Genomic DNA, 17,175 nt, shown 5'->3' with positions numbered 1-17,175 from the left:
GGTACTTCCCCTCCATCGATGACAAGTGGCATATGCAGCCTCATATGTATCCTATCAGCTCCCAATCAGCAAGTTTAAAAGCAGCCAGTAAAATATATATTTTGGTTGGGTATCTAGGTTAGGCATGGAGACGTTTCAGCTCCTGTCGCGCTGTTGCTTGATCTCTGTGTGGTAGCTGTTGGTACGTATTTATTCTTCTTTCCATCCTTATCTTACTTAAACTTGCATCGAATCATCTAAGGTCATCTGTTGATAATACTCTGTAGGCACGTTCAAATTGCCCCAGATTCAAACCATACCACCGACAGTCCATTAATAATCTCGGGAGGGTAGTGCATAATGGCCACCCTCGCAACGGTGCCGGAATTGGTGAGAGACTCACGGCTAGAGACAAAACTCATTGAGATCGAACCTTTTCCTAGGTTAACCGTACACGAAAAACCCCACGATAGGCGATCGACACGTAAAGAGGCATGGATACGCAAAAAGCCACTTGGTCGAGGAGGGTACGGCAACATATGGCTAGAGCAAAGTGTCGAAGGAAGTCATACACCCTACCAATTTCGTGCAGTAAAGGAGTTAAATATCGTGAGCCAAAAGGGACGAACGAGTGACTATCAACGTGAGCTGGAAGCTTTGGCAAAGTTCTCCCAAGAAAAGGTTAGTTTGCGTTGTGCATATGGAAATCGCTAGGCTATACCTTACTAACTAAATAGTTTGTGCGTTTCTTCGTTAAGTCTTTTGGCTGGTTTGAGGCCTCGGATACGCTGTATATCGCAATGGAGTATCACGAAAATGGCGACTTGAGGAATTACCTTGCAAGACACGGGAAGTTACCGGAGAGCCAGGTTCAAGACATCACATGGCAAATTGTCCAAGGAGTGCTCTTCATGCATGAGAATGGTTTCGCACATCGCGACTTAAAACCAGCAGTAAGTTCTACCCCCCAAACCACTATGAGCGTCTATTTAACCAGTTGTGTAGAACATCCTCATCAATACCATGCCCCCAAGCGATGACTGGTGGGTGAAAATTTGTGACCTTGGCCTTAGTAAGAGAATCGAGGGGGAAGTCGAATCTACGACTGCCAAAGGAACCCCTGGATTCATGCCCCCTGAACTTGTACCGGGGTTTGCTGCAGACGTTAGAAATACAGACCCTTTCAAAGCCGACATCTGGTGCTTAGGGGAAACTACCTTCTACATGTTTACGTGTCAAACGACGTTTGGCAATAGTCAGTTGAAAATGTTTGAATACTTGAGAGGGTCGTTGCAATTCCCCTCCCAACCACTAGAAACAGTTGGGGCGAGCGAAAACGCGATGGATTTCTTATGCCTCCTCATGAAGGCAAGACCATCAACTAGGCCTACTGCAGCACAAGCAAATAAGCACCCATGGCTGTTGGGAGTTTCAAATAGCACCCCACTCCCACTACAGTCTATGAAGGTCAGTTCCTCGACAAGTCTCCCCTGCGTGGAAGATGCGGATGAGCCATCTGGAGAATGGACAATAACTGGCCCCGCTGATGTCCCGTCGTCTTTTTCCCGAGTCTCTCAGTCATCATCGTGGGTGACAGCCCGACAGCCCGCTAGACTAGACGAGCAAGATGAACCGGAAACTGCGATACTGCACGAGCCCCGACTTTATAGTAGCCCAAGCCCAGAACCCCAACCTGATACCGATGACGACGAGAGGGGTACCTTGGAAAACTACGAATCACAGTTGTCGCAGCCCGGCTGCGTCAAGACAACCGAATATATGCCAGGTTCATCGCAATCTAATACGGAAGTAATAGGAAATAGTGATGAGACTGCGAATGTCGATATAATTATAGCTGCAAATTTGCGAGCCGTAGCGGATATAATTAGTGGTTTAATTATAGAAGGGGCAATCACGTCGCCTGGTCGGGACGGGCGATCGACATCATCACCACAATCACCACCACCAGCACTACTACCACCGCCACCAGCACTATCGCCCTTCTACTATGGCCAACCACCGCCACCGACACCATTGCCCGTCTACTACGGGCAGCCAGCACCGTATGGATATCATGAGCAATCACAACGACTGGCCTTAGAATACTATCTTAGGAACAGAAAACAAGCTCGTGAGACGTGGCATTATAATCCGGCAGCACGTTAACTTACAGAATACGGCAGTGAGCCGTAAGGGCGTCAGGCGTAAAGGGACGCTTGGTACGAGATATAATGGCTTCCTCCTTTAGAACGGTCTTTTTTTAAATTTTTCATGTAATCGTATTTCAAGTATCGTATTTTAACCGCCCCCTCGTAACTTATGCATTCAAAAGTCAGGGGCTTTATAACCGAGATTTGTCAATGCGACCGCGACCCTTCGAGCCTGAGTAAAATGTGGCGAAACACTATATTCTAGGGGACAAACGGTGTTAGAAACGAAGATAACACCGCGCGTCATAAGAACGGTACCGATACAGGGTTGAGCCGACAGGAGAGCACTGTAAGCTTGAGAAGGATTTGGCGAAGATCTTTGAGATGTCTAGTTGATGGAACCCCTTATCTAATGGTCTACTTTTGCTGCAATTTAAGCTGGAATGGCGATAGATAATTCACAGCATTATTGCGTAGAGTGGTCGCAACTAGCTACCACGAAGGCTCCCTTCTATGCCTCCTTATAGCTCCGGTAGACTTGCCAGGCAGGGCCTTATATATTCCTCAAGTGCTTGTCAATGTCCTTGAGAGCAGTGTGGACATAAGCTACGAGCCCTTTCCTCCTTGCTCTCACTTCAGGAATACCTTCCGTTTCAATACCATCAAGTTTCAACAGGATCTCTTGCATAATGGTCTCGCTAATCCGGCGGTGTTCCTTCTCGAGCTGTTTGTAGTCGCCAGGTGGGTTCGCAGAGAACTGTTGGCATTGCGGCAGATAGTTGGTATTGAAGTCTCTCTCGAGCGCAGCAAGCTCCCGCAATGCGGGCGAATCCGCGGGCGGTTTTTTTGGAGGGACCTGTTCGGCTTCCGGATTTTCTCTATCCAAGCCACTACCCGTACTTCTCGCGCCCTCAGGCTGGTTTGTGTCATCACTTCCCCCCTCCTCATCGCTTCCTATCCATTTATATGTATCTAATCTCCTGTGCCTTGGTATCTTTCCTTTATTTTGCGGCGCCATTCTCTCCATCAGTCTTTGTCTTTGCGCCTCTTCCTCTCTCCGTATCTCCTCCTCTTCTTGTCTTCCTTTCTCCCATCTCTCTTTCCTTCTCTCTCGTCTTCGTTTCTGTGCTGTCGATTCAATATTTAATTCCCCCTCCTCCCCTGTATCCGTTTCTGTTTGTATCTTCTCTGCCCCCAGTTTCTCTCTAGCTTCCTCTGTTTCTATCTCAGTACGGTTGATGGTCTCTGGCGGCTCTGTAGTCTTAGGCCCACCGTCGTTTGAGTTTTCGGATTTAAGACTCGGACTATCCTCCTCGGATAAGTCCTCTAGAAACGGAGCTTTTGGTAACACGACATCGATTATACTGTTGTTCTTAACACCATAATTACGTAATGGGTAGTCATTGTTTTCTAACTCGCGCCCTTTGTATGACATACCAAGGAGGTGCGTCCGTGCGACGTCGAGCTGCAATCTTCGCCCTATTTGGTTCCGAAGGTCTATAACACGCAATTTCCCATCACCGATACTGTACGCTGGGAAGTTGTATAGGAGGACGCGGTCGCCGATTTTAATGCGCAAAACGTCGGGATCAGGGGCAGGGGCAGGGTCGGGGTCAGAATTGGTAGTAGGTTTATCGTCATCCTTGGGGAAGCCATGTTGCTCGAGATCATCGGATGTGATGTAGTTGAATTCATCTTCTGTTACGGTGGGAACCCCTTCATCCGCGTCTTTGCTCGGGAATGGATCTGGTCTGGCTTCGGCGGTGGGGTCCCCCGACGCCTCGTCGTCTACCGCATCATCGTTGTTCTCGACATCGATATCGCTAAACGCACTTTGAGTGTCAGAGGGAACACTTGTCGTAGTTCGAACATAAGTTTTAGTGTCAAATGGCGTATCTCCGGGGTTGGGTAGTTCGTCCATGTCGCTATTTTCCCCACTACCAGATGCATCAATGGGAAACTGTTCCTCTAATCTAGCGGTGGTGCTGTCGCTTCCCACGTTTTCATCTGCATCCGGGTCGCTCGATCTAGGGACAACAAAAATAGCTAGCTGTTCTTGATGAGTGGCTACGTGCCTCTTAAATTTCGCCGCTGGCACGAAGACATCTTGTATGATGCCGTTGTCGACCCTCTTTCCCTTGGTATTTTGCCTCTGCTGCAGTACTGAGGCCCAATCATCGCAGAAGGGACAATCCCGGGCGTTAAATAGGGATGGTATCACACAACTAGCGTCAGCCAATGCGGATAATTGGTCTTGCGGAAAAGAGCCATGTGTGGAGGAGATATGCTCCATGAAGGAGGCTTTAGATTGAAAGCCTTTCCGATCACATAAAGTGCAGTTGTAACGGGACCGATGGTTCTGTAGCTCGTGTTCAAACCAGGCGTTGCGGTCACCAAAAAATAATGAGTTACATTCTGTTCCTCCAACTGTGCAGATGTATGCTTTGAGGTCCCGAAAGGCATGTATCCTATGTTCATGTTAGAATGCTAACCTCACGAGTTGACAATGGTTATAACTGACTTCCATGACTTCTCAGTTTCAATGGACTGAAGAGTGAAGCAAATGGGACATTCGAAAGAATCTTCACCCGATGAAACCTCCGCAAGGCTCGGTAGCTTGAGCTTCGTATCTGAATTGAACGTGGTTGTCGCCGTCATAATTGAGATCGCATCGTCCTCCTCCCCAGTGATAGGTTCCGTTGCTCCAGATTCGGTGTTTTGAATGAAAGTCGTCGCTTTACTTGATAATTTTTCCGTCGCCCCATCGCGTATGACTGGCGCATCATCATCATCGTGGGCATCTAGGCGAGCCTTGTGCTCGCGACAGTATGTCATGAATTGCCGCCGTTTAGCATTAGCGGACCCCAGGCGGGTTGACAATCGTCGATCCTCAGCTTTATATAGTTTTGAATATTTCTGCTCAACGTAGTTTACATCGAAGAATTCCGGGTAACTAATTGTGGATTGCTGTAGCGCCTTTTGGAACCGGTCGCGAGGCCCAGATTTTCGAACAAGGACGCCAAGTTGGAATAGCGACCTCATTGCCTCTGCCATCAGTTCTAGATTCATATGGGCTTCGTCCATCGGCGGGTCGTCGTCGTCGTGAAGACCTGCCCCACCATCGTCATTTAAATCGTCATAATCGTCGTTGGATGATATCTCGCGGTTTGGATTGTCGCCCAAGATGATTCCGGAGACTGTATCTTCGTGAGTATGATGAGACAATGTGCGGATTTTGAAAACTCACGATCTTCTATGGCTTCATTAAAATCGTCAATATTGACTAGAATCTGGTCTTTCACATCTGGAGCATCTGCTAATCGCTGATCTAAAGATAATTTCTTGGTCGGCTTGTGCAGAGCCCCTAGATTTCCACACCAGAGCGAAAATCTATCGAGAACATCAGATACTGACGTCGGAGTTACTACTACTCCGTCGGTCGCTTCCTTCTCTTTAAGTAAGTCTATTAGGTCGTTCAACTTTCTTATTAGGTTGTGACATTTGCTCGAAATACTCTCCTCACCGTCCAAGCCCGGATCTGTAGCCATGGCTGTATACGGCGGGTGCTCATTGATGGCGAGCGCATACTTGGGAAACCTTAGAGTATGTTTTTGTCGCAGACTCTACGATCGCCGTCACTCAGTCTGGTGAGGGGTTATCAGTGGGTGGCGTGCAGGAGCTGACAGGATTCGCTCTATCTGATTGGCGGATGACGATATAAATCCCTGTAAGGAATCCTCTAGATAGAATACCCCTCATCAGCTCACCAGGCTGAGCTGAGCGCTTCCAACTTCATCAATGTTTGTTGGCGCGTCGTTTCGCATTTCCAAAAGATGTCGGGAATCGAGGTGGCTGGCCTGGTGCTTGGAGCCTTTCCACTCGCGATAGAGGCCCTTGACAGATATAGAGAGGTTGCGACTCGTGCGGGGCTATTCTATCAGATCAAGTTAAAGCACAGACAATGCAGAAACCGTCTTGAACGTGAGAAGCTTGTATATACTGGGAACTTGAAGCAACTTCTCTTACCCATGGTCGTCGACGATGAGAAGATCACAGAGATGCTTTCTAACCCAGGTGGACCGAGTTGGAAGGATGAAGCCACATCAGAACTCCTCAAGACAAGGCTCAAGGATGCGCACAACGCCTATATGGATTGTATCGAAAATATGGACGGCGTGATGAAGGGGTTAATACACGAGCTCGCACTCGACTCCAATACTATCACCAAGAGCCTAAAGGCACCGGTACGTTGAAGTGGTCTTATGAAAGGAGGCATCATCTCACACGAGTCTCTAGAAACTATCAACTAAGGAACGATTGAACAACGTCATGACGAAGACTGGATTGGAATACCAAGCTTATAAGATCAAGTTTAGTAACGGCGAAAGCGCACGGAATAATCTATTTAAGGAGCTCAGTGAATGCAATAAGAGCCTGGAGCAGCTGCTAGGAATTAGCGACAAGGAAACACAACTCCTCCAAGAAAGACAAGCGAACACAGTCGCATCCGCGATCGACTCTGCCATATGCAACTTCTGGGTAAACGCCAATAGGCTTTTCGAGGCTCTTGCTACTGCATGGCAATGTTCTTGCCAAGGACAACATTCTACGAGATTACTGCTTCAACACCGAGAGACTAAAACTTCCGATTTCAAGTTATTATTTGCTAAAGCAGAAGATTCGAAATGGAGGATACGAGAAACTAAGATAACGGAAGAAGACGAGCTGGCGCCCGAAGCGGTGAGGAATAAGAGCAAGAATGTCGCGTTCCAAGCAGCGGACCCTCACCAACCTCCCAGTGCAGTAAAACTGCCGAGGAAATCAGCGTTAAAGTCTAGTATGAAGACGACGACGACAACAATGGTGACGCATAGGTAAGTTCTGATTATTATGCATGCATATCTGGTCTCGAGTTAACCGTCAATAAGGCCAGCTCCATCGGTAACCCTTAACACGGGGATAGCAACACTTCCCGAACCAACCACGAAACCAATAGAAAATCTTTGCGACTCGCTGAACGACGTCACAGCTTCTTGCTACGGCTATCTTCCCCATGAAGATTGCCGATACTATGTTTATAAAGTCTCCGACAAAAATGCCGCGACATTTAACTCGATAACACTTGACCAAATTTTCCGAGGACAAATCTCAAAACCCCCTAATCGCCGACAACGCCTAGCTCTATCCTTTATTCTATCATCTTCATTTCTTCAACTGCTTAACACCCCATGGCTTAGTGTTTCCTGGGCTAAGTCTGACATTACATTTATGATGGATCCCGCTGAGCCAGGGACATACGCGCTGGACCGACCCCACCTAGTATACAGCGATCTTGCGGCAAGAGGCGGTCAGACACAATCCGACGAGGACATAACCAAATCTCTTCGTCAGTTAGGTATCGTTCTTTTAGAGCTCTGCTTTGGGAGACTTTTAGAAGACCAACCGTGTCGGAAAAAGTTTCCATCGGTAGACGATGAGGCAGTCAAATTCACATTAGACTTAGCCGCGGCTTTGGACTGGCTTCAAGAGGTAGAAGGGGAGGAAGGTCCGGATTATGCATCTGCTGTCGGGTGGTGTCTTGTGGCTACACGGCCCGGCCGATGGAGGCAGGAGATGCTGCGTAAAGTTGTGAAACCGTTGGAAGGGTATCATCAATTTTTCGTCTCAAAGTCCTAATAGATAGGGTATAAGAAACGGTTTAATTTTCAGGCCAACATATGCATCGAAGTCGAAGTGCCGGGAAGGGACTTAACACCATTATCAGCCCATGGAAGAGTTACATACTTATTAGGAGCCTAGAAAATTTTATCATATATATATTATCATTCGGAATGACCAGTGCGGTGCCATGACCAATTCTTTGTCCCGCTCGGCCCCTTTCGACGTCTGCATATTCGGCCTTAAGGATCGATCAATTGGGATGCAACCTGATTCCCTAGGGATTCCGATGACAAGTCAACGCCCTGGTTGATGTTATTTAACATTGATTCTCATTTTATTACGCACTACCTCATCGTCGGGCTAGTTTCATCGTTATGCCAGAATTCCTACCCCAATGCCAGTGAAACTAGAACGCCTAGACCATGCACCTGTCCCAACGCCACACAGCTTAATCAACCAACTACACCCAACACTTAGACCTTCATCTCTTATACATACTCTCGAGTGTTCTGGGGAGGCCCAAGGTCGACCGTCTTCATGCCATTTGCCTGATACGGAGCATACGAAGCCATACCTGGTATGCTCGCATTCTGCCCCGGTATTTCTTGAGCGCTCCCGTTACCTGCCTGATTATTGGTCTGTAGCCATGGCTCGAGATCGTATCCGTTCGGTTGGTTCTTTCTCTTTTCCCATCGCTTTTGTAGGAATCTCTTCACGACAAGGATGAGCAGCATGCCTGGGAAGATGAAAAGGACTAGGCCCGCGAGGACGTAGTTGAACTGCGACGATTGAGCGAGAGGGAAGCCACTAAGTTTTTGGCCTTGTTAGTAATGAGTTTTCCTGGCGCGACGGACTTTATGTGAGGAACTTACAGGAATCCGTTAATGACTCCCATGATGATGATCACACGACCCATCCACACGTGGATAGGAGCCATCTTGGTTTTCTGCTGCGTCTGCTTGAACTTGCGATGATTCAAGAAGCCTATAGCAAACTGCGCGAAAATGAAAATGAAGATGAGAATGCCGATAACTTGATGAGCGGTATTGAATTTCTTGGACTGCGAACAATTAGTATATACCCCTTCACGTTCCGATATTGCTAACATACCCTATTATAAGTCCCGCTGATCGAGAACCCAAGACTTGATCCGATAATAGTAAGGACGAAAGCAAAGGCCTGATTGATACCATGCCAACGAACCCAACTCCCCAAACGAAGAACAAAAACGCCAAATGGGTATAATCCGACAAAAGTGAGTACCATGATGATCGCATGCATCATGGCTTTTACGTCCTTCTTCCCCTCTTTTGAGAGGCCCTGTACGGTAGCGACGAGCTTGCTGTCTTCCGCCGTGTCGATTATCGGGACACCTGCGGGGCCTGTCGCGTGTACCATATCCATCGTAAAAGTACCGTAATTATAATGCATTTTTAAAGGAGCCTCGAATGAGTCGCTCTTTAGGTTATTATCATCCTCGCCCGTGGCGTAGAGCATATTTTGTGTTGTACTCTTGACGTCGATCTTCCCGGATCCGTCTAGCCATGAACGACAGCTGCTACATCGTCCGTTAAAGGTGTACGTATCATTATTGAGACCGGTCCCTGAAAGCGCCTCTATCTTGATATCGGGTGTGTAAACAGGTTCAGTGTGGCCTGAGCCAAGACGTGGTGATAATGTCACATTGTTGCCGGATGCTGATGGGTATACTAACAGTATCAAGGCGCCGGCCATGTGATTCGAACCGAGACCAATGGCGCCCCAGCTGATACCCGTTGGCATCATAAAAGAAAAATAAATATCGGTAGTGGAGTTATCGGGCACATTGAGTGCAAATGCCAGGTCCTTCGCTGGAGTGATGAAGACCGAGCCTGCGGTCGTGTCTGATGAGGTGCTGCTGGCATCCTGTACTTGTGACGAGACAACAAATGAAGAAAAAATAGATGCCAGGCCCAGCCGGCTGAGCACACTAAAAGCCTTCATGATTCCGCGACAATATTATCAAAATATTATAAAGTGTCAACACCAAATCAAATGTGTTCTATATTAGACCAAGAAAATATCATACGCTTCGTGCCAAGACAAGAGCAAGGAAAAAAAGAAATAGGACGCTGGTGATATTGAAAAGAAAGCACAGAGATGCGACAGATACTAATTAATTCTATACTTCATTTCCCCCGTGCCAGTAATCTACCTCTTAAATAAAGTCACGACACACAACATATGCGCCCTCAGCTCAAAAGCACCGTGATGTGCCAAGCCATTGGAGCAACCCGGCGGCAAACTAAAGTGTATCTATTTCGTCAATGCGTTCAGAACGCTGATTGGCTTACCCATAGAAGTTCCTGGCAATGCAAAGATATTGATTGGCTGTGATGGCGGCTTGGGGGATCGCCAGCCGCCCGGGTTCCTGTAAACCCTGCCGAACTGCCGGACTGCCGCCCTACAGTGGTCCCTATTGCTGAAGAATAGATATTTTTAGTTGATCATATTCGATTGGCTATTTTGAACCACTTATATGTTGAAGATTTGAGATCTATGCATTTGCAACTTGATCTGCCTGAGCGTGGCTTCTTGACTTGGCTTTTTTCTGTATGGGCCAGTCGTATCAATTATTTCATTTCTTTACCACTGTTTCTGTAGCTTGCTGGTTGTCTTCCGAAGTGGCGTCGCTGCATATAAATTGCTTTTATAAACGTACCTCCATTGTGGACAATCGGAGTGGCATGTATCCTTGACATATGGGTACAAGATCTTCAGCTAGAGACAGTTCTCTTAATTGTATCGACACGGTTGCAACGAGTCTATCTCAAAAGCAAAAAAGTATATACATTGATCCCTCAATATATCCTCAGATACCAGTCCGCAAATGGCGGCGCAAATAAATAATACATATTATCATCACAATCGTAAATAATACCCCATCTTCCCATTTCATCTTTCAAAGATCTAAAATCCGTTCAGTTGGTCCTGTGCCTTTATCGTGTCACCCTCGCTCACAAAGTCAAGCTGCGGCATCTTGTTAGCACTGCCTATCCTTGCCGAAACAGTCCAAGCCACGGTCGGGTAAGGTACTCACCAAAACCACATTCGGGTTGCGTCCGTAGTTTTTCACGCAGATGTCGGTCTGAGAAGTGATTGACGCTATCGAGTTGGTGTCGGCTGCGTCAAGCGGGTCTGGGATTAAAACGTCCGGTAGGATCTCAATGTTGAGGTTGTGGTTTGCTAAGAACATCCGGCCATCGGCTGAAGCACCCGACGGTCTGTCAATATCGCACTGAATGAAGTTGTCCTCCGTCGGAGAAAACGGTGTTTCGAACCAATACGTGAATTCATCTAAAATGTAGGGCACTTTAGATACGTCGGCGTGGTAGTCTGCATCTTATTAGTATTTCTGATCACATACGTATCCATCAAAAACTGTTCATACCCATGAACACCACCACTCTATTACCGCTCGAAATCAAATCTCCCAAAGTCGGCCAGTCATCCAGACCGAGTTGGCCATCGGGCGTGAAGACGTAGCTATCTAGTCCAGATGCCTTAAATACGTCGTCATACTTGGTGATGTCGATAGAGTCGCCGTTTGTTATAAGTAGCGTAATAATCTCGTTTGCGTGATTATCTACCCATGTCTTAATGCTAGACAGGTAATCCTGCAGGGTACCCGCATCTTTTAAGATGCACGACGTGTGGCATAGCTGGATCGTCCCGTCCTTATCATGGGTTTGCGACTGAAAAGCAATGTTAGAAATTTTCTTTTCATTTTAATTTCACCCTCAGATTCAATAGAGCTTACTTCAAAAAATCGCACACCCAGATCTAGTTGTTCTGTCGGAGATGTAAATTGGTCATCGGAAGGTCCATTTCCGACGAATGGGGAATCGTGAGCTCCCGCGAAAGTGACATTGCTGTACTTTCTGTCGCAGAGCTCAGCATGGCCGTTACAATCCGCTGCGAAAGACCCTGCCGCAAGGGCAAGCGCCGAAAAAGCGATGTTGTAGCGCATTGTGTAACTGTTTCTATTAATGCGAAAATAAATTAGGGGATAATTAAGAGGTATGTATATGAAGTATATACAAGAATTAAATATTTTCTAATACTGGCCCGAGTGAACTTTAGTTCATCGCAATACCCATCCATCCTCATTACAGCGCGGTCGCGATTATTAAATAGGAATTGTTTGGGTCGCATAAAGGCATTGCAAGGGGAACAAAAAGGTACGCCAATAGGATTTGTACGAAGAATGACCAGGGGTCCCAAGACTCTTTCATCCAAGAACAAAACATTATCAAGGCTCCTTTTCAACATGTGCCTGCGACATGTGGGCGGGCATCCCCGAGTGTGAGAGGAGACCTGCTGTATTTGGTTTTGGCATGTCTGAGGATCGAATAGGATCTCTCGCGCGGCCCACGACGACAGGGGCTCCCCGCCTTCCTTGCAACACCGACGCGCATTTCCTTGTTATTACGCCGTTGTATTGCCTCTAGATCAGATCTACTTTCCAATTCAGGCAGGACAAAACGACGTCGCGGCTCTGGATCTCTCGGCACGATTGAGGCCGTTTTATCGTGGTCACCGAGAGATACTATTAATAAGTTCTTTAACTCGGACACACCCCAAGGCAAACTCGAGTATTGAAGCTCAACTAACTCCACTGGGACTTTAGCGCCACTGAATGCCTCACAGTATCTAGGTCTCGCCTATTAGCCCACATTGATCATCACACGGCGCCTCTTAAGGCCTGTGGTAATAAGAAATGACCACCAATGTCATGGGTATGGTTATTGAGTGGCCAGGTACCGGACAGCGAGTGCGACAGCAGTAAGCGAATTAATAGCCAGTCAAAGCCGCTAAACCAGCATTCTGGGCGTGTTGAGTGCCTTGATTAGTGGGTAGCTACAGGGGAAGGTGCATTGAAACCTTTCCCAGATTGGTCAGCTCTTGAGTTGTGATTGGTCAAAAGTATTCCGGCGCTTGAACGGGAATAAGCGGGACTCGTCGGCTTACAGTATCGTACTTAATCCTAAAGTTTAATTCATCTTCAACATCTAATTTCTTTTCTGAGATTGTCTGACTATAAGTGTGTATATAATCTCGTACGGTGGTGTTTAGTCAGTTGAAATTGAAGTTGGAAGTTAAATAAGGGGTAAGGAGGGAATGTTGGGTCTGGAACAACTAACCGCTCAACAGTGGAACCTAGAGCCTTCGAAAGTACCAGCGTTGTGATTTATTACGTTGTAGTATCTTACATCTTACTAGTTACCAGTAAACCAAACATCACGAGCGAGGGGAAAGGAACGTGGGCGATTATGTTGCATTCAGAGGCTTCTAGCGGTTTATTACCATTTGACATAACGCTGGCATACCTAAAAGCTTGAGTTTTGATATCCGCCGAATTCCGGTTTCGCACAGAAACACCAAAAATCTATTCGCTATTTCAACGAAAATACGTAAGAGAATCCCCTATTACCATCTATTTTAAGATTCTTTCATTCTCTCAAAGGTGCTCCCGCAAGGAAATTACCAGTACTTTAGTCATGTGCTTACCCTGGCACCGAAGGGCCTCACATGCCGACTTCCCGCATTTCCTTCCGCCGGCGTTTGAATCGCCAAGTGACGTTATCACCGATTCCTCCCGTCTTACTAACATCATTTAGGGGGTACGTAAGTAACATGACTGCCATTCCAAGCAGCGCCGACGACACCGACTACAAGGAATCCGATAGGGGCCTTCCTGTTTGCAGGTAGAGGGGTGTGAGTGCGGTTTCTGTCTATCTTCGCCAAGTAAGTCAAGACAATAATGATTCATAATCTCCGTCATAGGTAGAGATCTAATGCCAGATCATACCCTAGGCCATAAAGTACAGGGGTACTTAAGTAGCTACTATGTTAGCTAGATCTCCCAAAGCCAAATCTGACAATGTAGATTGCATTGCAGCAGTCGGCGATCCTCCGGGGACCTAAACGAGACGATGTCCCATGCTATAGAGAAAAGGCGCAGTCATTGAAGACGTCAATTGCCCGGATGTAGAAGGGGGTTAGGGGTGAGCGGGGACGTGGCTACCTCAACTCGCTACTAATTTGGGGATCTGCTCATCAGACTCGAGGGGACTATGCTAGAAAGTCACTAGGCGAAAGGAAATCTGTTTAGTGGGCGATCTATGTCTACGTGATGTACCTGACTCCGCTAACTCGGTGGTATGTACAACCGGCAAAGCGGAGTTCCTTGGTGGTGAGAACCCCTACCTAAGGTAGAGACTGGTGTTGTTGGTGTACCGGAAGTTCTGCTCCGGAGGGATGGTAAGTACTTAACATATCGTGATAAGCGTCGTTCCCCGTTATAGTCTAGATCGTCCCGAGCAAAGGGGCCCGGGGGGTTGTCGCGGCCACGCTACTGATATAGGGTCTAAGGCTATTCCTTCGTCGTGTGACGGGGACATTGAGACGTGGAGATGGCTGCAAACCCTATATTGACGGGAAAGGGAAGCTTTAGAGACAATATACCCAGGCAAGTATGTAAATTAAGGCTTCGGGGTCGCCGAGCTCGTCCAAGATTTCCGAGTCAACAGGATAATAGTTCACGTAGATATCTATCTCACATTGCAGATATTTTTCTTTCTATTATCAATGAATGTAGAGCCTCGCGACTCATCAGATACAACATACCAGGGTGACCGGGCGGGAAGGTGATGCTGAGGCTGTAAATGCTGCAGGAACGGCTAGAGGAGGCATACAGGCGGCATTAGCCAGGTGGTAAGACTATGTTCCTGCATACTAAAGGATGACCCCTGGTAAACCAGGGGGATAATGTGGTTCTTCTTTTGCTAACCCTACTAAATTTTGGTACTTTATCAAGGTTCCCATGGGTTTACTCTTTTTATAGTGTAGGTTTAGTCTTGTTGGATTTTCTTAGTATGATTTCTATCTATCTAGTAATCGCTCTAGACTCCGGCGACGACGATACTGAGAACGGATAGAAAGATCGCGATAGATCCTATCTAGATCCCAGGTGATCATTCTGTTAGCGGCATCGAGAAGTATCAAGTGCTACTTCAATTTGAATAGTCTTTCGAATACCTTCTGGTAAATAGGGTTGTAACGTTCATAACGACGCGCGGCTACTCTGCGTATATCACTACGGTAAGCACCGTCAGGTCTAGGATACTGGAGCTCACCATTGTTATGGGAAAATGGCCCGGAGCACATGCTATTGGGGGTTTTTACTATAATCTAGGACCTGTGATTCCTCAATTCTGCCAATGTGGCGGACTAAAGGCGGATGGAGTAGTCGTGAAGGGCCTACATGTCTTAGCAAAGACGACTACATTAACAGGTATATAATAAGCTGACCTAGTTATAGGTTAGTCTATCTTATCCGCGAATCGCTGTCCTGCTGTGAGAGAATACTCCTCGGAATGGAGACCGATTCAAGTTGATTTGCACTAAGGCTTAGTTTTGCTCAAGATCGCGAGTAGGTCTGCGGCGACCGCGGGATGGCTAAACTTTATTTCAGTCTAGGTTAAGAGGTTCGGCTTTGGAAAACACCTCATCTTCAGAGTTTAGTTGGCCTAACTTCTTCATAAGTTGTATCACTAGAATATTGTTTTACTGTATGGCTGGATAGTGCTTATAAGTAAAATATCTACTAACTGAGGGCTAGCCGGTGTAATGTTTTGGACACGCAGTTACTGGGTACGTCACATTCAAAATAGGGGCCTTGGTATTTTGATGGATCGTTCTTAAATGAGTGAAAATAAAGTGCACAAATAATTTAAGAAACAATGCTGGCAGAAGACATGACATTATCGCATACATGTAGTATGAAGAGGCGACCTTTGCTCTCCTAAATCGATCAAGTTATTGGACGTTAACAATATATCCTAGAAAATCCATGCTGCACCGCCGGGATTAATACTAGGATACCAGTAGATATGATTTGTATGAGCAAGTTACCAGAGGTTACCAGGCAAATTGCCTACAAAATCCCTGTCTTGCAGCTAGTAACTGACAACTATGGTATTTCTTCTGTCTTGACGGAAATGTATAGAATGCCCTTATGAAGCACTAAGTCTTAGGAGAATGAAGCTAGAGAACGGGATGTAAGCAACCCAGGGGTTATGTTTTAGGTGCTATAAAACAGTGAGATGATCTAGGTATATCGGGGCTATAAATATGGATATAGACCGCACATATCGAGTATCTGTTATATCATTGTGGAAATAGCAAAGGTGAGCTAGGTGAACTCGCGTTAGATACTCGCTGGTCCCCAGATTAATGAGGGCTGGAGTTGATGTAATCCTCTCGTCATAGCCCAGATGATCTACCAGATCCCGGATCAACGGAGTTAACCAAGATGTGGCACGTGGGGTAGTTTTCTTAGCAGCTATCCGGGGTATAACCTTGGATAGAAATATATGAGAGCTGAGTGTACCCAGCGCCAAGGATACTCTTGGGGTACATACGGCTAACGCTTGGGAGGTAGCCTTGAGTCCATAGAAAGATTCAGAGTTCAACGAGTCTTGATACATGTGTCCCTTCTGATCGATCAATCTCATTGCATAAGATGCTCCTTATTTTAGTGGAAGACTAGAGCCGATGGCGATGCGCATTTGCGCACTTCTACGTCTGACTGAAGGTTGCAGGCTTAACGATGTTTTTATATAATCAATGCACTCTGAAGGTGTAGGAGGAGCGAGATATCAACCAAATGAGTGTCTATACACTATGCATGTACTACAATTTTAGGTGTATAGAAGAGGATTTAATTCCAGTATTTCTGTCATATTGAGGCTCGTAGTGCTAGTATGTGCAGGGGCTAAGTTATAGTGAGTGTATTCGAGTTTTCAAGGAGGCGAAAGCTGCCCTTTCAACGACTACTCATTATGTTGAACACATGATTACCATAGCTGGATGAAGAAGCGAGGCTAATGATGACCGGTGACCTGGTTGCTTTGGGTGGATACACAAGCTTCTTTATTAGTTGGTGATCTCTAATACCGTTGCTACAACTGGCCTAGATGAAGTAGGCGCCATAACAAGCAGGACAAGCTAGATGGTGCTTAACTAGCCCGCAAGCTGCGAGATGATTGATGGAAAACTCTACCGAGTTTTCAATAGACTACCTGCGTTGAGGCTCTTTGCCCGGATCAGGGTCTTGAGGGTGCTTCTTCCATACAATATGAGGCTTAGCACCCTATATTTCACAGTTCGTCCTGATATACTTGCCTACCTAGGTAGGTTTGCCACTTAGTTTCACGGGACGGCGTCTAGATACATGCTTAGTAGGTAGATATGCTATGTTGATTGCGATTGGTTCTTGCATTCGCGCCTTTTATAGTAGCAGATCGGAACATGCCGTGGTCGCCAAGCATAGTAACTACCA

The 17,175-nt window shown here is 46.6% G+C and overlaps 5 protein-coding genes across 5 annotated transcripts; 2 read left to right on the top strand and 3 right to left on the bottom strand.

Moving 5' to 3' along the window:
• The first annotated feature begins 229 nt into the window (after window positions 1–229).
• F4822DRAFT_199732 (kinase-like domain-containing protein) lies at window positions 230–2,414 on the top strand. Its single transcript, XM_051453707.1, has 3 exons — window positions 230–660; window positions 717–932; window positions 985–2,414. Exons 1-3 carry the CDS (start codon window positions 340–342, stop codon window positions 2,143–2,145), a joined length of 1,698 nt encoding a protein of 565 aa, XP_051315198.1. The 5' UTR covers window positions 230–339; the 3' UTR covers window positions 2,146–2,414.
• F4822DRAFT_199741 (uncharacterized protein) lies at window positions 2,414–5,885 on the bottom strand. The gene is made up of 3 exons (XM_051453709.1): window positions 5,377–5,885; window positions 4,651–5,326; window positions 2,414–4,597 (listed from the first exon to the last, which is right to left on the bottom strand). The coding sequence occupies exons 1-3, from the start codon at window positions 5,675–5,677 to the stop codon at window positions 2,683–2,685; spliced, it is 2,892 nt and encodes a 963-aa protein (XP_051315197.1). The 5' UTR covers window positions 5,678–5,885; the 3' UTR covers window positions 2,414–2,682.
• Window position 5,886: 1 nt separating this feature from the next.
• Window positions 5,887–7,995, top strand: F4822DRAFT_199745 (uncharacterized protein). The gene is made up of 3 exons (XM_051453710.1): window positions 5,887–6,373; window positions 6,426–7,003; window positions 7,058–7,995. The coding sequence occupies exons 1-3, from the start codon at window positions 5,963–5,965 to the stop codon at window positions 7,803–7,805; spliced, it is 1,737 nt and encodes a 578-aa protein (XP_051315196.1). The 5' UTR covers window positions 5,887–5,962; the 3' UTR covers window positions 7,806–7,995.
• A 46-nt stretch (window positions 7,996–8,041) lies between these two features.
• On the bottom strand, window positions 8,042–9,893 carry F4822DRAFT_199738 (putative iron reductase domain protein). Its single transcript, XM_051453708.1, has 3 exons — window positions 8,901–9,893; window positions 8,663–8,850; window positions 8,042–8,597 (listed from the first exon to the last, which is right to left on the bottom strand). The coding sequence occupies exons 1-3, from the start codon at window positions 9,771–9,773 to the stop codon at window positions 8,279–8,281; spliced, it is 1,380 nt and encodes a 459-aa protein (XP_051315195.1). The 5' UTR covers window positions 9,774–9,893; the 3' UTR covers window positions 8,042–8,278.
• Window positions 9,894–10,388: 495 nt separating this feature from the next.
• On the bottom strand, window positions 10,389–12,355 carry F4822DRAFT_398212 (PLC-like phosphodiesterase). The gene is made up of 4 exons (XM_051457680.1): window positions 11,590–12,355; window positions 11,221–11,524; window positions 10,870–11,165; window positions 10,389–10,799 (listed from the first exon to the last, which is right to left on the bottom strand). Exons 1-4 carry the CDS (start codon window positions 11,797–11,799, stop codon window positions 10,740–10,742), a joined length of 870 nt encoding a protein of 289 aa, XP_051315194.1. The 5' UTR covers window positions 11,800–12,355; the 3' UTR covers window positions 10,389–10,739.
• Window positions 12,356–17,175: the final 4,820 nt, after the last annotated feature.

The sequence above is a fragment of the Hypoxylon trugodes genome (assembly GCF_022578975.1).
Source record: "Hypoxylon trugodes strain CBS 135444 unplaced genomic scaffold F4822scaffold_4, whole genome shotgun sequence".
In the NCBI taxonomy this organism is placed as follows: domain Eukaryota; kingdom Fungi; phylum Ascomycota; class Sordariomycetes; order Xylariales; family Hypoxylaceae; genus Hypoxylon; species Hypoxylon trugodes.
This window is presented reverse-complemented; position numbering and strand designations above follow the sequence as displayed.

Excerpts from the sequence above, each read along its gene's own strand:
- F4822DRAFT_199741 (XM_051453709.1), bottom strand. The coding sequence starts at position 5,677 with ATGGCTACAGATCCGGGCTTGGACGGTGAGGAGAGTATTTCGAGCAAA. Across the intron at positions 5,327-5,376 it reads TAATGAAGCCATAGAAGATC|TCTCCGGAATCATCTTGGGC; the intron begins GTGAGTTTTCAA and ends ACGAAGATACAG. Across the intron at positions 4,598-4,650 it reads GAAACTGAGAAGTCATGGAA|GATACATGCCTTTCGGGACC; the intron begins GTCAGTTATAAC and ends ACATGAACATAG.
- F4822DRAFT_199745 (XM_051453710.1), top strand. The coding sequence starts at position 5,963 with ATGTCGGGAATCGAGGTGGCTGGCCTGGTGCTTGGAGCCTTTCCACTC. Across the intron at positions 6,374-6,425 it reads CCAAGAGCCTAAAGGCACCG|AAACTATCAACTAAGGAACG; the intron begins GTACGTTGAAGT and ends ACGAGTCTCTAG. Across the intron at positions 7,004-7,057 it reads ACAACAATGGTGACGCATAG|GCCAGCTCCATCGGTAACCC; the intron begins GTAAGTTCTGAT and ends ACCGTCAATAAG.
- F4822DRAFT_199732 (XM_051453707.1), top strand. The coding sequence starts at position 340 with ATGGCCACCCTCGCAACGGTGCCGGAATTGGTGAGAGACTCACGGCTA. Across the intron at positions 661-716 it reads CAAAGTTCTCCCAAGAAAAG|TTTGTGCGTTTCTTCGTTAA; the intron begins GTTAGTTTGCGT and ends CTAACTAAATAG. Across the intron at positions 933-984 it reads ATCGCGACTTAAAACCAGCA|AACATCCTCATCAATACCAT; the intron begins GTAAGTTCTACC and ends CCAGTTGTGTAG.
- F4822DRAFT_398212 (XM_051457680.1), bottom strand. The coding sequence starts at position 11,799 with ATGCGCTACAACATCGCTTTTTCGGCGCTTGCCCTTGCGGCAGGGTCT. Across the intron at positions 11,166-11,220 it reads TAGAGTGGTGGTGTTCATGG|ACTACCACGCCGACGTATCT; the intron begins GTATGAACAGTT and ends AATAAGATGCAG. Across the intron at positions 10,800-10,869 it reads GCAACCCGAATGTGGTTTTG|CTTGACTTTGTGAGCGAGGG; the intron begins GTGAGTACCTTA and ends AAGATGCCGCAG.
- F4822DRAFT_199738 (XM_051453708.1), bottom strand. The coding sequence starts at position 9,773 with ATGAAGGCTTTTAGTGTGCTCAGCCGGCTGGGCCTGGCATCTATTTTT. Across the intron at positions 8,851-8,900 it reads TCAGCGGGACTTATAATAGG|TCCAAGAAATTCAATACCGC; the intron begins GTATGTTAGCAA and ends AATTGTTCGCAG. Across the intron at positions 8,598-8,662 it reads GGAGTCATTAACGGATTCCT|TGGCTTCCCTCTCGCTCAAT; the intron begins GTAAGTTCCTCA and ends CCAAAAACTTAG.